General features: G+C 43.5%; 1 protein-coding gene across 1 annotated transcript in view; it reads right to left on the bottom strand.

Annotated features, from left to right (window-relative positions):
• The window catches only part of SMG5 (SMG5 nonsense mediated mRNA decay factor), a gene marked incomplete in the record, with an annotated part of 41,373 nt that overhangs the window by 840 nt on the left and 26,482 nt on the right, over positions 1-14,051 (bottom strand). The window contains 8 exon segments of the mRNA XM_073609367.1: positions 1,878-2,016; positions 3,986-4,060; positions 7,608-7,698; positions 7,838-7,997; positions 9,431-9,490; positions 12,736-12,894; positions 13,084-13,259; positions 13,501-13,576. Coding sequence (XP_073465468.1) covers positions 1,878-2,016; positions 3,986-4,060; positions 7,608-7,698; positions 7,838-7,997; positions 9,431-9,490; positions 12,736-12,894; positions 13,084-13,259; positions 13,501-13,576 — 936 coding nt within the window.

Raw genomic sequence — 14,051 nt, 5'->3', positions numbered from 1 at the left:
TTTTTATATACAAACTAGGGTTGTACCGATACTAGTATCAGCATCGGTGCCGATACCGAGTATTTGCACAAGTATCATGCAAATGCACCGATACCTGAAACCAATACTTTCAGACTCGGTTCTTTGAGCTGTCAGTGGGGTCTCCCCTGTTGACAGCTGAAGTGTTAAAGAAGTCCGATAATTGGAGCTGTCAAAAAAAAAAAACAAAAAAAAAAAAAAAACAGCCGGCAATGTTTATCAACAACATTGCTCAGCCCTGAAACACTAAAATGAAAAAGAAACATTGTTTCTTTTTGTATTTTTCTGTTTCTTCATCTGCAGATCAAAGGAATGAACAAATGATGTTCCTCTGTCTAACCCCTTATTAACCCCCAATTTACTCTAATCAGCCTTCATTAACTCTCTATTCTCCTCCTTTTAATTATTTTCCTGCTTTATTATTTTTTTCATGTCTATTTTATAAAACGATAAACAATAAAAACTTTTTTTTTTTTGTTAGTGAATATTTTACACATAGATATTAACATATATTTACACATTTCACATTGAAAAAGCGCAAAATTAAAAAAAAATCCATCTCATTTGTAAAATAACTTTTTAATGCTTTGTACCATTGCTGACAGCTGAAGTGAAAACAAAACAGTTGCGGTAGGTATCGGCAAGCTCAAAAAAAAAAAAATGGACACAGGAGCCAAAGATCTCCTGGACGATCTACAAACCAAAAATTGTATCCAATGTTTTTAAAATTCTAGCATGTCAAACACAAGGCCTGCTGGCTAAATATTGCCCACCAGGCCATTTTATGCGACCTTCGCACCCCTCTTGTAGATGTAAAACGCAATGTTCCCCCCACACACACCTTCAAGAAAACCGGATGCTGGGTGCTGTAATGACCATGGCTGGAAACCGTGGACAATCAAAGTGAAGAAGGTGGGGGGGAGACGAGGTGGGTGCCACATCTGCAGGAGAAAATGTCATCGGCACACCAAGGATTCCTCGAAAGGGTCCAAAGCTTTAGTCTGTGGTCACATAATAGATATGGAGCAAAGTTTCGGAGCCACACAGGGCCCCTTCATCAGGTCACTTGCCTGACGAAGGGGACCTGGGTGGCTTCGAAACTTTGCTGTATTTCTATTATGTGACCACAGACTAAAGCTTTGGACCCTTTCGAGGAATCCTTGGTGTGCCGATGACATTTTCTCCTGTAGATGTGGCACCCACCTTGTCTTCGCCCCACCTTGTCTCAGCAGTCGGCAGCAGAGAGGAAGACAGAACTCCTCCTCCAGATCCTGCTTTTCTCTGTCCAGCTGTGGAGAGGATCATGGGAAGGGGGGTGGGGGGTGGAAACCTCTGCAAGGGTAGTTTATTTGTACATATAATGAGAAAAAGCAGTGCTCAAACCAATAAGGTGCCAATAAGGAGTTGAGGAATCGGTGGTCGGGCTCCGAGTGTCTCACTTGAAACATCGAAAGTGCATAAATCTTTATTTGCTACAAGATGATATTAGGATAAAACATCTTACGCGTTTTGGCCGGGTGGCCTTAGTCATAGCCATAGGGCCCAAAGGTGTCAAACTGGCGGCCCTCCAGCTGTTGCGGAACTACAAGTACCCATCATGCCTCTGCCTGTGGGAGTCATGCTTGTAACTGTCAGTCCTGCAAAGCCTCATGGGACTAGTACTTCTGCAAAAGCTGGAGGGCCGCCAGTTTGACATCTGTGCCATGGGGGGAAATCTGACTGGCTGATATTAACAGGCAATATTCCACCAGGACCCAAACCTGACATACATCCCCCCCCTCCCCCCGTACAGGAATTACATCCACAGACAGGAGGTCATGTGACGAAGACTGTATGGGGGAAGGGGGGTATATACACACCTGCACAGCAGAGGAGAAACATTCGGGTTCCTCTATCTGAAAGCCAGTTATAATGGTGACCATCCCAGCCGTTTCTTCTTCATTGCTGCCCTGTGACACCGTCAACTGCTTACAGCTGTCCAGAATCTTATAGAGATGCCTGTAGGGGGCAGAGTGGAGCAAGACATCAGCATACATAACCCAGAGCACACATCACAATAAAAAGTTGTCTGAATGAGACATGAGCTTGTGTTCAAACTGCACAGCATAGATTTGGGCTTCAATGTCGAAGTGATCCGGACGGGTGTAAAGCCTCCTAATCACTTCTATAGGTTGCTGATGAAGGATGCAGAAAGTGTTCCAGCAGCAAAAGGGTCACCAATAGCCACGGCGTCATGAAACGTGTCAAGACTGATGCCGATAGTCCGAGAAGAGGAACAGAAGTGTAAAAGATTGTGAAAAACCGCCTGTTTTATTTCCACAGACCAATCACTATGGATCCATGAAGTCTGGGACAGGTGTTAATTACTTTAGTATTAACGGTATTGCATTGGCCATGGTGACACCACGATGAGCACGATAAAGCACGTGCATGCCAGGTTATGGACGTTAACCTTTTCACATACCCTTGACAAGCAGTAAAAAAGCTTTAAAAAAAAAAAAAAAAAAAGCAAAAAAAATAATAAATAAAAAAAAACAAAACAGTATTCTAAATGCCTACCTGCATCGTCGTTCCTTTCCATAAAGTTTTATTCATTCGCAATGTGCCTTTCCACTTGCTACATTTGTCTACTTTAGGTAGATTCAATTCCCAAGCGAAGCCCCCCGCCCCCTCCTTGCAGGTCAAAGCCCTCTCCTCTCTATTGGGAGTGTAATTACTGGCTGTGCTGTCCTAGCTCCTCTGCCCCTCCCTTCGACTACAAAGCCTTTATTATGTAGTAGCCAGGGGGGAGAGGAGCAAAAAGGCAAATATTATACAGTGACAACTGGAGTTTTCTGGAGCTGCTGACTTCATAACCAAGAAAAAGAACCGCTGCTCCAGGTGTATAAAGATAAGGCTGATGGAAGCATCTTGCAGAGTGCTAGCCCCGACCCGCCTCCGTGGGAAACTTGGAAAGAAAAAAAGAAAGAAAAATGGCTGCACATCCAGATCTTCCAATTGCCTTTTATTTTGTTTCACCTAGATAACACCAAAGACACCAAACTGTGGTCATGTAGACGCGTTTCGCACATACATCTTGTGCTTAATCACTACCCACAAGATTAAGCACAAGATGTGTGTGTGAAACGCGACCACAGTTTGGTGTCTTTGGTGTTATCTTTGTGAAACAAAAGGCAATCGGAAGTTCTGGATGTGCAGCCATTTCTTTCTCCTGACTTCATATCCAAGATGGTGGCGCCCAGCAGCAGTTTCAGGACTTTTGGATGTCTACACAAGTAAAGTCTTTTACAAGGAAATAACAAAACATAAAATATATTAAAATGCAAATATAATCTTATGGGATGAGCTTTGTTGAAATGAGCCTGGTGACAGTTCTCTTTAAAAGCAAGCGCACACTGACCTCTCTAGCTGCTTGTACTGTGGAGTAAATAATCCTCAAAGATCACAACAAAAAAACTTCTATAGTCGGCTCCATTCAGTATTTAAAGGTTTAGGAATCTTGGCTGTGCGTTTACATTCGAGATTTTTGCTCTCCATAGAAAATAAAAGGGAGGAGCCGTTATTTCATTGTCTTCATTGTGACCTTTGAAGATGAATTTCTCCACAATGCCTACAGTTACAGAGGCAACATTTTAAAAAACCCTCTTCAATGTCAACAACCCAACGGATGGACATGGCACGCTCTCTGGAATAGGAAGACCTTATGTCAGTGATGGCGAACCTTGGCACTCCAGATGTTTTGGAACTACATTTCCCATGATGCTCAACTACACTGCAGAGTGGATGAGCATCATGGGAGATGTAGTTTCAAAACATCTGGTGTGCCAAGGTTCACCATCACTGCCTTATGTTAAAAGGCCAACATGGACAATATGGTTGAAGGTGATGAACACATGGGGGGGGGGGGGCGACACACATGGCTGAAGTGGTGGGAAGTCCATCAGAGGAGAGCACAGGTTCCTCTTACCAGGCGTCAATGTCCTGTCGCTTTAATTTATTCCGTTCAAAACTTTTCCCAGCTTCCTTTTGGCAGCGGATATACCTGAAACAAAAAACAGGTATAAGCACATCTATCATGTCAGATAATAATAAAAATTAGTTGTGCAAAAGTGGCACCGTACAATAAAAGTGTCACATCTAATGGAGAAAAATAAAGAGCAGTGATAGCTGCACTTGCGACATATCTACATATACGATGAACAAACCATTAAAACAAAACAATTGTGTTGTGCCATCTGTATAAAGCTCATAAAAAAAGTCATTATAACCAAACAAACAATCAAGTGGAAAAAAATGAGTGCAGCTTAAAAAAAATAAGCAAATGATTGAAAATTCATTAAAAAAAAAAAAAACCTATAAAAAGTCCAGAGAAAAAGTGCTTTTGTGAAAAAAAAGTTCATATAAAAACATTTGAGTGTCAAGAACCAGTGGCTCCAGAAGTGAATGAAGAGGGATTCTTCACACCCAGACAGTGCACACTACATTACAGTACAGTAGGTGAGGTTGAAAAAAAAAAAGACACAAGTCCAACCTATGTGTGTGATTATATGTCAGTATTACATTGTATATCCCTGTATGTTGCGGTCGTTCAGGTGATTATCTAATAGTTTCTTGAAACTATCGATGCTCCCCGCTGAGACCACCGCCTGTGGAAGGGAATTCCACATCCTTGCCGCTCTTACAGTAAAGAACCCTCTACGTAGTTTAACGTTAAACCTCTTTTCTTCTAATTTTAATGAGTGGCCACGAGTCTTGTTAAACCTCCTTCTGCGAAAAAAGTTTTATCCCTATTGTGGGGTCTCCAGTCCGGGATTTATACACTGAAATCATATCCCCTCTCAAGCGTCTCTTCTCCAGAGAGAATAAGTTCAGTGCTCGCAACCTTTCCTCATAACTAAGATCCTCCAGACCCTTTATTAGCTTTGTTGCCCTTCTTTGTACTCGCTCCATTTCCAGTACATCCTTCCTGAGGACTGGTGCCCAGAACTGGACAGCATACTCCAGGTGCGGGCGGACCAGAGTCTTGTAGAGCGGGAGAATTATCGTTTTATCTCTGGAGTTGATCCCCTTTTAATGCCAATATTCTGTTTGCCTTATTAGCAGCAGCTTGGCATTGCATGCCGTTGCTGAGCCTATCATCCACTAGGACCCCCAGGTCCTTTTCCATCCTAGATCCCCCCCCCCGTGTATAGATTGCATTCATATTTTTGCCACCCAAATGCATTATTTTACATTGAACCTCATTTGCCATGTAGTCGCCCACCCCATTAATTTGTTCAGATCTTCTTGCAAGGTTTCCACATCCTGCGGAGAAGTTATTGCCCTGCTTAGCTTAGTATCATCCGCAAATACAGAGATTGAACTGTTTATCCCATCCTCCAGATCGTTTATAAACAAATTAAATAGGATTGGTCCCAGCACAGAACCCTGGGGAACCCCACTACCCACCCCTGACCATTCTGAGTACTCCCCATTTATCACCACCCTCTGAACTCGCCCTTGTAGCCAGTTTTCAATCCATGTACTCACCCTATGGTCCATGCCAACGGACCTTATTTTGTACAGTACACCCCACTGACCAGCCACTTACCAGCTGTTAAGACCCCAAGAAAGAGGTCAGGCTGCGCCTTATCACAATATCCCTATGGGATGGATGGATGGATGGATGGATGGATAGATAGATAGATATACCAAGAGCCCGGACACAGGACAGCAGGCAAGATTGTATGTGTGTATGATGATAATCTTCATTCCAAACCAGAAGAGAGTTTTGCCCTCACAAGGTTATCTCACAATACAGTTAAAGTGGAACATCCTTCTCTCAATCAACATGGACGATTTCAAAACTTTATCCGGCTAGCATTAGTAAATATATAGGAAGGTATATCATATTTACTTTTTTAAAACTTTTTTTTGCATTTATTCAGTTACTTCCTGGTTTCGATGCCTAGGGAAATGCTGTCATACATCCCAGGAGTCTTCAGGAGGGGAGGGAGTTTTCCAGGAAGTAAATGCTACATGAATCATCTGCCCTCACTAAAGATGGCCACTGCCAGAAACGCCAGGGGAGTATTTTTCAAAATGACTTCTCAGCAAAATAAAGCATGGAGACATGGATGGATGGATGGATGGATGGAGTTTGTTTTCAATATTTATATATTTTTTGTTTTTTCTTTATTTTTATATTATTCCTATTTTATACCTTATTTTATTATACTTTATCATACTCTAAATTAATCAGAATGGGTTGACAAGGAATTTAGAATTGTTAAAATGTTAAGCTGTAAAACAGTCCAACATCCATGCTTAACAATATTACGTTAAGAGTACAAATCATTAGGTGAACTGCACATACTGTATTTACCATTCTTCCAATATAAGTGTTATTTGATACACATTCTGTATGATTGTTTGTACAAAATTATCCAGGAAACAATATAAATTATGGAAAAAAATAAATAAAAATGAATTGTACAGCATTTCTGGTTTGTGGTGCTCAGATACAGTGTAGTTCCACGTTAAATGCAATTACATTGACAATTCCTATTTCTGACCACCAGAGGGCAAACATTTGCATAATATGACACGGGCCACTAGACTCTCAGTCCTTGAATCGGCTTCATAGTGATTGTTGGTACAACTGATATCTGCTGTGAATTTTTTCACTTGGTTGTATGATGGTTCTAATGGCGCTTTATATTGATATCGTGTTGCACTATCAAATAACCCATTGCCAAATGTCAGATGACCCCCCCTTACCATACACTAGCCTGGCCTTTTTCAACTGGGGGGTGTCTTCTTTTTTCAGGGGTGCCTTGGCAAAATGCCTAAAAATTGCCCCAAACTGCCCAAAAATTGTCAACAAGGCAACAAGTGGATCAAGCCTGTCTTTTTGTTGCACACACCACCAGGTTTTTATTGTGCACCGTTACAATTTTGGGCACTTTGAGGTCCAGCCACTGGCATCCTAACAACCGATGATGTACTTGGTTGATAAGATGCCTGCGTTTTTGTTTGCCTCTCTCCAAGGGAATTACTTTAGCTGTGTGAGGGAGAAGAGAAACATTGGAATACTAGTCAGTACCAGTGTGCAAAGGTATATTTGTTTTGTAAAAATAAATCACCTCTATTGTTGGATGCCCTAGGAAAGATGATCTGCACTCCGTTTATTGTTTAAAAAAAAAAAAAAAAAAATCTTGATTTTATTGAAAAGCCACAGTGACGCGTTTCAGCCTATAAGGCCTTAGTCCTAACTTGGGTTAGGACTAAGGCCATATAGGCTGAAACACGTCAACCGACTTCCTCTGCATTTGTTCACTGTGGCTTTTCAATAAAATTAAGATTTTTTAAGAGCAATAACCGGAGTGCGGATCATCTTTCCTACATTACTTTACTCAGCCAGCTGTGGATCGAGCACCTGGGAGCTCTGCTATCTATGTGTTGTATGGGTAGTAGCACTACTTTTCTGTGTACACATATGTGGATGTTGCTCTGTTCTGTACATCTATTGGTTTAGTTCTTTAAATTTTAGAATGGGGTGCCGTATATGAAAAAAAGGTTGAGAAAACACTGCACTAGTCAACACTCACCGATTTCCTTTTTTAAACTCTGCCTCTAAGTATCGGATCCCGTCTCGAGCTCCAGGATTTTCCTTCTTTAGAAAATCCAATCCTTCAATAACTAAAAAGGAAGGAAGACATAATCAGTGCCGATGTATCAATACAGCCATCCATTGATTGGTATGTCTACTGTCTCAGATGATACAATCCCACCTCATCACTAACAACCAATAAACTCGCCAGTCCATATTTCCTCTTACCTGTCTGCGGGATGATGATGATGAAGCGCCCGCTGTTTGCCAGCTGTCGGATGACGCCCAGATGTTGGCAGAGGGCCTGTGTGTCCGGGATGAGGTACGGAGACATGGAGGACTGAGATTTGGGCTGCTGAAGGGTGCCCTCTAGCTGTGACACTTCCAACTGCAAACAGACAAGTTCAGGTTAGTGCACACAGTTTTGGCTTCAGGTACAATAAAGTACAGAGGGTTCTTCAAAAAGTTTCCGCACTTTTTTTTATCTCTATTATATATCTATCTATCTATCTATCTATCTATCTATCTATCTATCTATCTATCTATATATATGACTGTGGAAACTTTTTGAAGACCCCTCGTAGGATTCTAGTTTCTATATCACCTTATACAGCCTGTGTGGGCCAAACTGTTCTCATTACAGATTGATGCGGCTGCTGTGTGTGTGCCGGAATATACTTTGGCAGCATTAGTTACATACAGTAAGCAGGCACTGTGTTCTGCAGCAGTACGGGAGACTACCCCTCTACTGCTGGGATTGGAGAATCTAGCTGAGTGTTTCTCCACCATTCAGGAGAAGTCTTGCATTTTTATCACTGAATACAAAGCTTCTTCTGATTGGCTGAGGTGAAAACTGAGGTCATTCACGCGCCTCTCTACCCTGGCCAATCAGAGGAGGCCTCTTACCAAGTGAAGCATGCCCTGCAGTGGCAGACCTCGCAGAAAGCAGCCTTCCAAGCTTTAATCACCATAGGAATAACTGACTTAGAGATGCCGGTGTCCCTCAGAACCTCTGCTTCAATCACCATGCTGTCAAAGCCAGCGACTGTGAAACAAGATGGTAGATCGGCAGAGCGAGAGCAATAATTCTACCCCTAGACCTCCTCTGTATCTCAAAACATGCAACCTATAGAATAACGTTGCCTATGGAGATTTTTTTTAGGGTAAAAGTTTGTCGCCATTCCACGAGCGGGCGCAATTGAAGCGTGACATGTTGGGTATCAATTACGAAACATTATCTTTCACAATATAAAAAAAAAAAAAAAATTGGCTAACTTTACTGTTGTCTTATTTTTTAATTAAAAAAAAAGTGTATTTTTTCCCAAAAAAGTGCGCTTGTAAGACCGCTGCGCAAATACGGTGAGACAGAAAATATTGCAACGACCGACATTTTATTCTCTAGGGCAGTGTTTCTCAACTCCAGTCCTCAAGGCGCCCCAACAGGTCATGTTTTCAGGATTTCCCTCAGATCAAACGGCTGTGGTAATTACTAAGGAAGTGAAGCTGATCAAATCACCTGTGCAAAATAATGGAAATCCTGAAAACATGACCTGTTGGGGCGCCTTGAGGACTGGAGTTGAGAAATACTGCTCTAGGGTGTTAGAAAAAAATTTATAATATTTGGGGGTTCTAAGTAATTTTCTAAAAAAAAAAAAATGTTTTTCACTTGTAAACAACAAATCTCAGAAAGAGGCTCCGTCCTTACGTGGTTAATATTGAGAAGTGCAGACTGTTCTAGAAAACATCAATGGACAGCACTGCCCTCCCCTGGTAAGAAAAGGGAAAAACACCCAGAAATGGGCCACCATACACAGTGTGTACCTGGAGTCTCAGCTGGGCCATGTCTCTCATTAGTCTGTTCCGGCGAGCTTCCTCCTGCGCCTGGGGAAAGAATCAATACATACAAAGTTGTCAGTTGTAGTAAATACCATACAGAACCCTCTAAGTTTCCTAGTGGATGGGACTGCGGCTGTTCTCAGCATTGTCATCTCTCTGGATAGAACTTTTTTTTGTCCAAAGCCATCCAAAACCTGAGATGCCATGACATGGAACCTGAAAACAACTGACCTCATCATAGCCGACACCAGGGATCGTGTCCAACTACAAACCACAACCTGTCAGGCTATACTGGGACTTACAGTGCCACAGTCACTGGGCAGCTGCAGTGCAAAAAAAAAAACGAACGTTTGTGGAAAAAGAAGAATCTCCAGCGAAACACTTATGGACATTACAAGGAATTCAAGAACTTTGCTGCAGATCCTTAAAAAGGTATAGCACAGTCTAGGACAGGGGAGCTCAACCATTTATAGAGGAAGGGCCACGTGATTTGGTAACCAATCGCAGGTCACAACGAACAATGGGGGTTTTACTACCGCACCCCGGCCGCAAATGAAATTGAACCCTTACTGACCTGAGCCCCCTATAAGGCTGCTTTCACATTGATGCACTGAAGTTTACCCGCACCACAGTGCACCCGCAGCTTTTCCATAGACTTCTATTATATCCTGCAGGTGTGGAGCACTTTGAGGAAGCGCACCAAAAACGTATGCATCCATCTCTCTCTTAATATATATATATACACATATCCATCTCTCTCTCTCTCTCTCTATATATTATATATATATATATAAAAATAAAGAGAGAGAATGAATCTATATCTCTCTATATTTTTTTTTGGGGTTGAACTAGATGGACTTTTGTCTTTTTTTCAACCCCACTATGTTATTACATAGCATAGGCTTCACTGGTTTGAGGTCGTGGGCCACATCAGAGGATTCTGCTGGCCACTAGGGCTGGGGAAAAAATCAATTTGAATCTTGAATCGAGTTGAGAGGTCAAATCCATTCAAATTTTCAGCAAATCGATTTTTTAGATTTCACCGGGACCGGCGCTAACACCGCGCCGGTCCTGAGGAGCTGCAGGAAGGAGTTTTTAGGCGAGGCTGCGGCTTCGGCCTACTCCACGAGGCCGGACGCCACGGACTAGGCCGAAGCCTCGCCTAAAAACTCCTGCCTGCAGCTCCTCAGAACCGGCGCGGTGTCAGTGCCGGTCCCAGTGAACAAGAAAAAAAAAATCAATTTGCTGAAGATTGTCCGTGGGCCAAGGATTATGCACCATTGGTCTACTACATTTTCCATATAGCCCGGTAAAAATGTTATCAATGTGTGTTAAAGTTTAATAAACCTTGTGTCTATACACAGTTTTGCAATTATATATGTACAGAGGGTAGGCATAACGTTTTGCAATTTTACACAATGGCTGTGCTTTAGTTTCATCACAATGCAAAAAAAGCAGCAGCCGCCCAACTAAAAACAATGCACTCCCTGTGTGACCGATATACTAATCAAAACAGTCAGTCAGGCCCCATTCATATTTCTGATTAGATGTGGGGGACCAAGCAGAGGGTTCCCTGTTATCAGCTGTGGGCAGGAAACCCCATTGAAAACCATGGGAGGCCAAGAGCTCCTGCAGCTATTCCTACAGCTCCTCGCAGCTGCTTGCATGTAATTGCTAATGGAGCAACTACCTGAAAATGATCTGCCCTGGATACAACCTGTGCCCAGAGACGATCATTTGCAGATAATTGCTCCATTAAAGATTACAATGCAAGCAACTGCGAATAGTTGCAGGAGCTCTTGGCCTCCCATGGTTTTCAATGGGGCTTCCTGCCCTAAGCTGATCACAGGGGACCCCCCGCTTGGTTCCCCACATCTAATTACAAATGGCCACAGTCACAAGTATGAATGGGGCCTGAGAGACACAGACACATATACAGTGGAACCTTGGATTACGAGCATAATCCGTTCCAGGAGAATGCTTGTAATCCAAAGCACTCGCATATCAAAAGCAAGTTTCCCCCATAGAAGTCAATGGAAATGAAAATAATTTGTTCCGCATTGACTTCTCTAGCATGCAATACCGCATGTGACCAGAGGTGCAGGGGGCGCCGGATAGCCTTGGAAAGGCTTGGGAACGGAGTATTTCCGAACCATTCCGAGTGTCACCAGCGCCCCCCGCACCTCTGGCCAAATGCGGTACTGCACACCCCATTAGCTTGAATTCTGCTGGTTTTGCGAGACAACACTTGCAAACCGAGTCAGGATTTAAAAAAAAAAGTTGCTCTTCTTTCAAAACACTCGTTGACCGCGTTACTTGTTTACCAAGGTTCCACTGTGCTACACTGAGTGACTGAGAGCTCCATCTAGTGGCTAATCTACAAATCTCTGTACTTAAAAAGGCGAAGGGGTTGATTTACTAAAACTGGAGGGTGCAAAATCTGGTGCAGCTCTGCATAGAAACCAATCAACTTCCAGGTTTTATTGTCAAAGCTTAACTGAACAAGCTGAAGCTAGAAGCTAATTGGTTACAATGCAGAGCTGCACCAGTTTTAGTAAATCATTCCCCAAAGTCCAGTGTCGGCCTGTCCATTAAAGGGCACACGGGTGCCGCCTCCCCTATCCATGCCACCCCCACCCACGCGTTCCGGCCCTTTTCAGGACGGCGGGTGCATGAATTACAGTGGCGGGGGGTGTTTTTTTTTTTTTTTTTTTTTTGAAGCACCGATTAGAGCCATGGGCTCCAATAGGCTTCAAAATAGGGTGGACTCTGGGCGCAGAGCATTGCACTTGGAGCCCACCCAGGTGTGTTAAGAATATTCACTATTCTCACAGTGAATCGCCTCTCCACCAATCAGGAAGTGCGGGTCCGAGACACATTTCCTGATTGGCTGAAAGGAGAAGCGTTCTGATTGGCCGCAGAGGAGGAGGGAGGAGACGTAAGCAGCCGAGCAGGGGAAGGAGAAGCTGCTTGCGATGCCTGCAGAGGAGAGCCGGGGGAAGCCACCCGTGATTGCCCGCTATGGATAAGGTAAGTGGGCCGACTCCCCCCCCCCCCCCCCCCCAAAAAAAATTACCACCAGCCGCCACTGCCCAAGTCCATCTTTTAGGAAACAATTATGAACGCTCCCATATTCATAAAAAAAAAAAAAAAAAGTGCATTTATTACTTTGTAGATAGCAGTCTGGAGAGCATTACACCCACAATCCCTCTGCTACAAGTGGGAGGTCTTTGATAGAGAATGAGAAATGCTGGGAGCTCCGCCCCCATTATGGAGTAACAGATACGCACCATTCGGAACTGAGCCTGGGCCTGGTGGAGGGTGTTGTCTTGCTGGGTCTCGGAGATACTGGTGAATATGGCGAGCTCCGGGTTGTACTGGAGAACCTTCCCCTGTAGATGGGTGAGGAAATGTCCGAAACTTCGGATGTAGCAGCTGCGTACGATGGACTGCGGAGAGAGAGAACACCGCCATTGTTAGGAGAAATTCTGTAATATGAAGATTCATTCTCTAAACAAGCTTTGGCTATACTTCTCCTTTAAATAAATTTTAATAATCAGTATTTTTTCAGCAGCTGCCCCCCCTCCCCCCCCCGGTAATTTATGAACAAATTTTATTCAATGAGGACGTTTCTGTACCTCCTCCAGAACGGTAAGATCCGGCCTCTCCTTCTCAAAGTTGAACTTGCGGTGCGCAGCCTTCAGCGGAGGGAGGTTCCTCAGGGCGGCGTCCTCCGGGAGCAGCAGGTGGCTGCTCATGTCTGCCTGCTCACACCTCTGCAGTAAGTTCTGGACCTCACTACACAGAGAGATTCCTGAGAGAGAGAGAGAACACACAGCCTGGAATCAAGATGGAGTCACTCATGTTCACTATCCAATGATATATAAAAACCGAGGACCTCAGTCATAAAAAAAAAGTAGCCGTGCTGGTAACAGCCAATCAGATATTTCCTTTTACTTTCTACTCTGCACCAAACAAGGCTGCTGGAATCTGATTGGCCGTTACAGACAACTTTCTGTATGGGGCCTGTATGCTTAGAGGGGCTGTTACCTTACCGGATTCCTGGATCTTGGATGCCGATGGTAAGAGGTTTAGTAGGACAGATAATCGGTTCCACAAACTCTGCGAGCTCTGCGGGAGGAAATGAAAGGGTTAAAAACAGATAAAACTTTACCTGCAATCAAAGAGGACCTGTCGCTTCTCAAAGATATCTAATCCACCAATCAGCTTTGTGCCGTTTAATATCATTTATTCGCTAACAAGGGCGATTTTCAGAGCAACTTTTGTTGGAAAAAAGCTGACCTGGTGCTCTTCTATGAACTGGACCCCATGAGAAATCCATTGCAGAATGACCCTCCTTTCACCTGTTTTCTAACTGCCCGACCTTCTCCGCAACTTTAAAGCGGTAATAAACCCCAAAACCGGAAACGTCACATATCGCAGCTTACCAATCATTAGATGTGGCGGCTGCATTCGTTTTATTATTTTAGTCTTTTTTTCCCCACCTTCTGTTATCACCTGGTGATCTGACCAGTAACACCCTCCTGTATTAGAGCGCCTACACTCTGGATGAAGGAGCATTGTCAGTCCGGGGGGGGAGTGTTAG

Source organism: Aquarana catesbeiana, linkage group LG13, assembly GCF_042186555.1.
Source record: "Aquarana catesbeiana isolate 2022-GZ linkage group LG13, ASM4218655v1, whole genome shotgun sequence".
Lineage (NCBI taxonomy): Eukaryota > Metazoa > Chordata > Amphibia > Anura > Ranidae > Aquarana > Aquarana catesbeiana.
The sequence above is the reverse complement of the archived record's forward strand: the minus strand, read 5'-3'. Positions and strand labels throughout refer to the sequence as shown.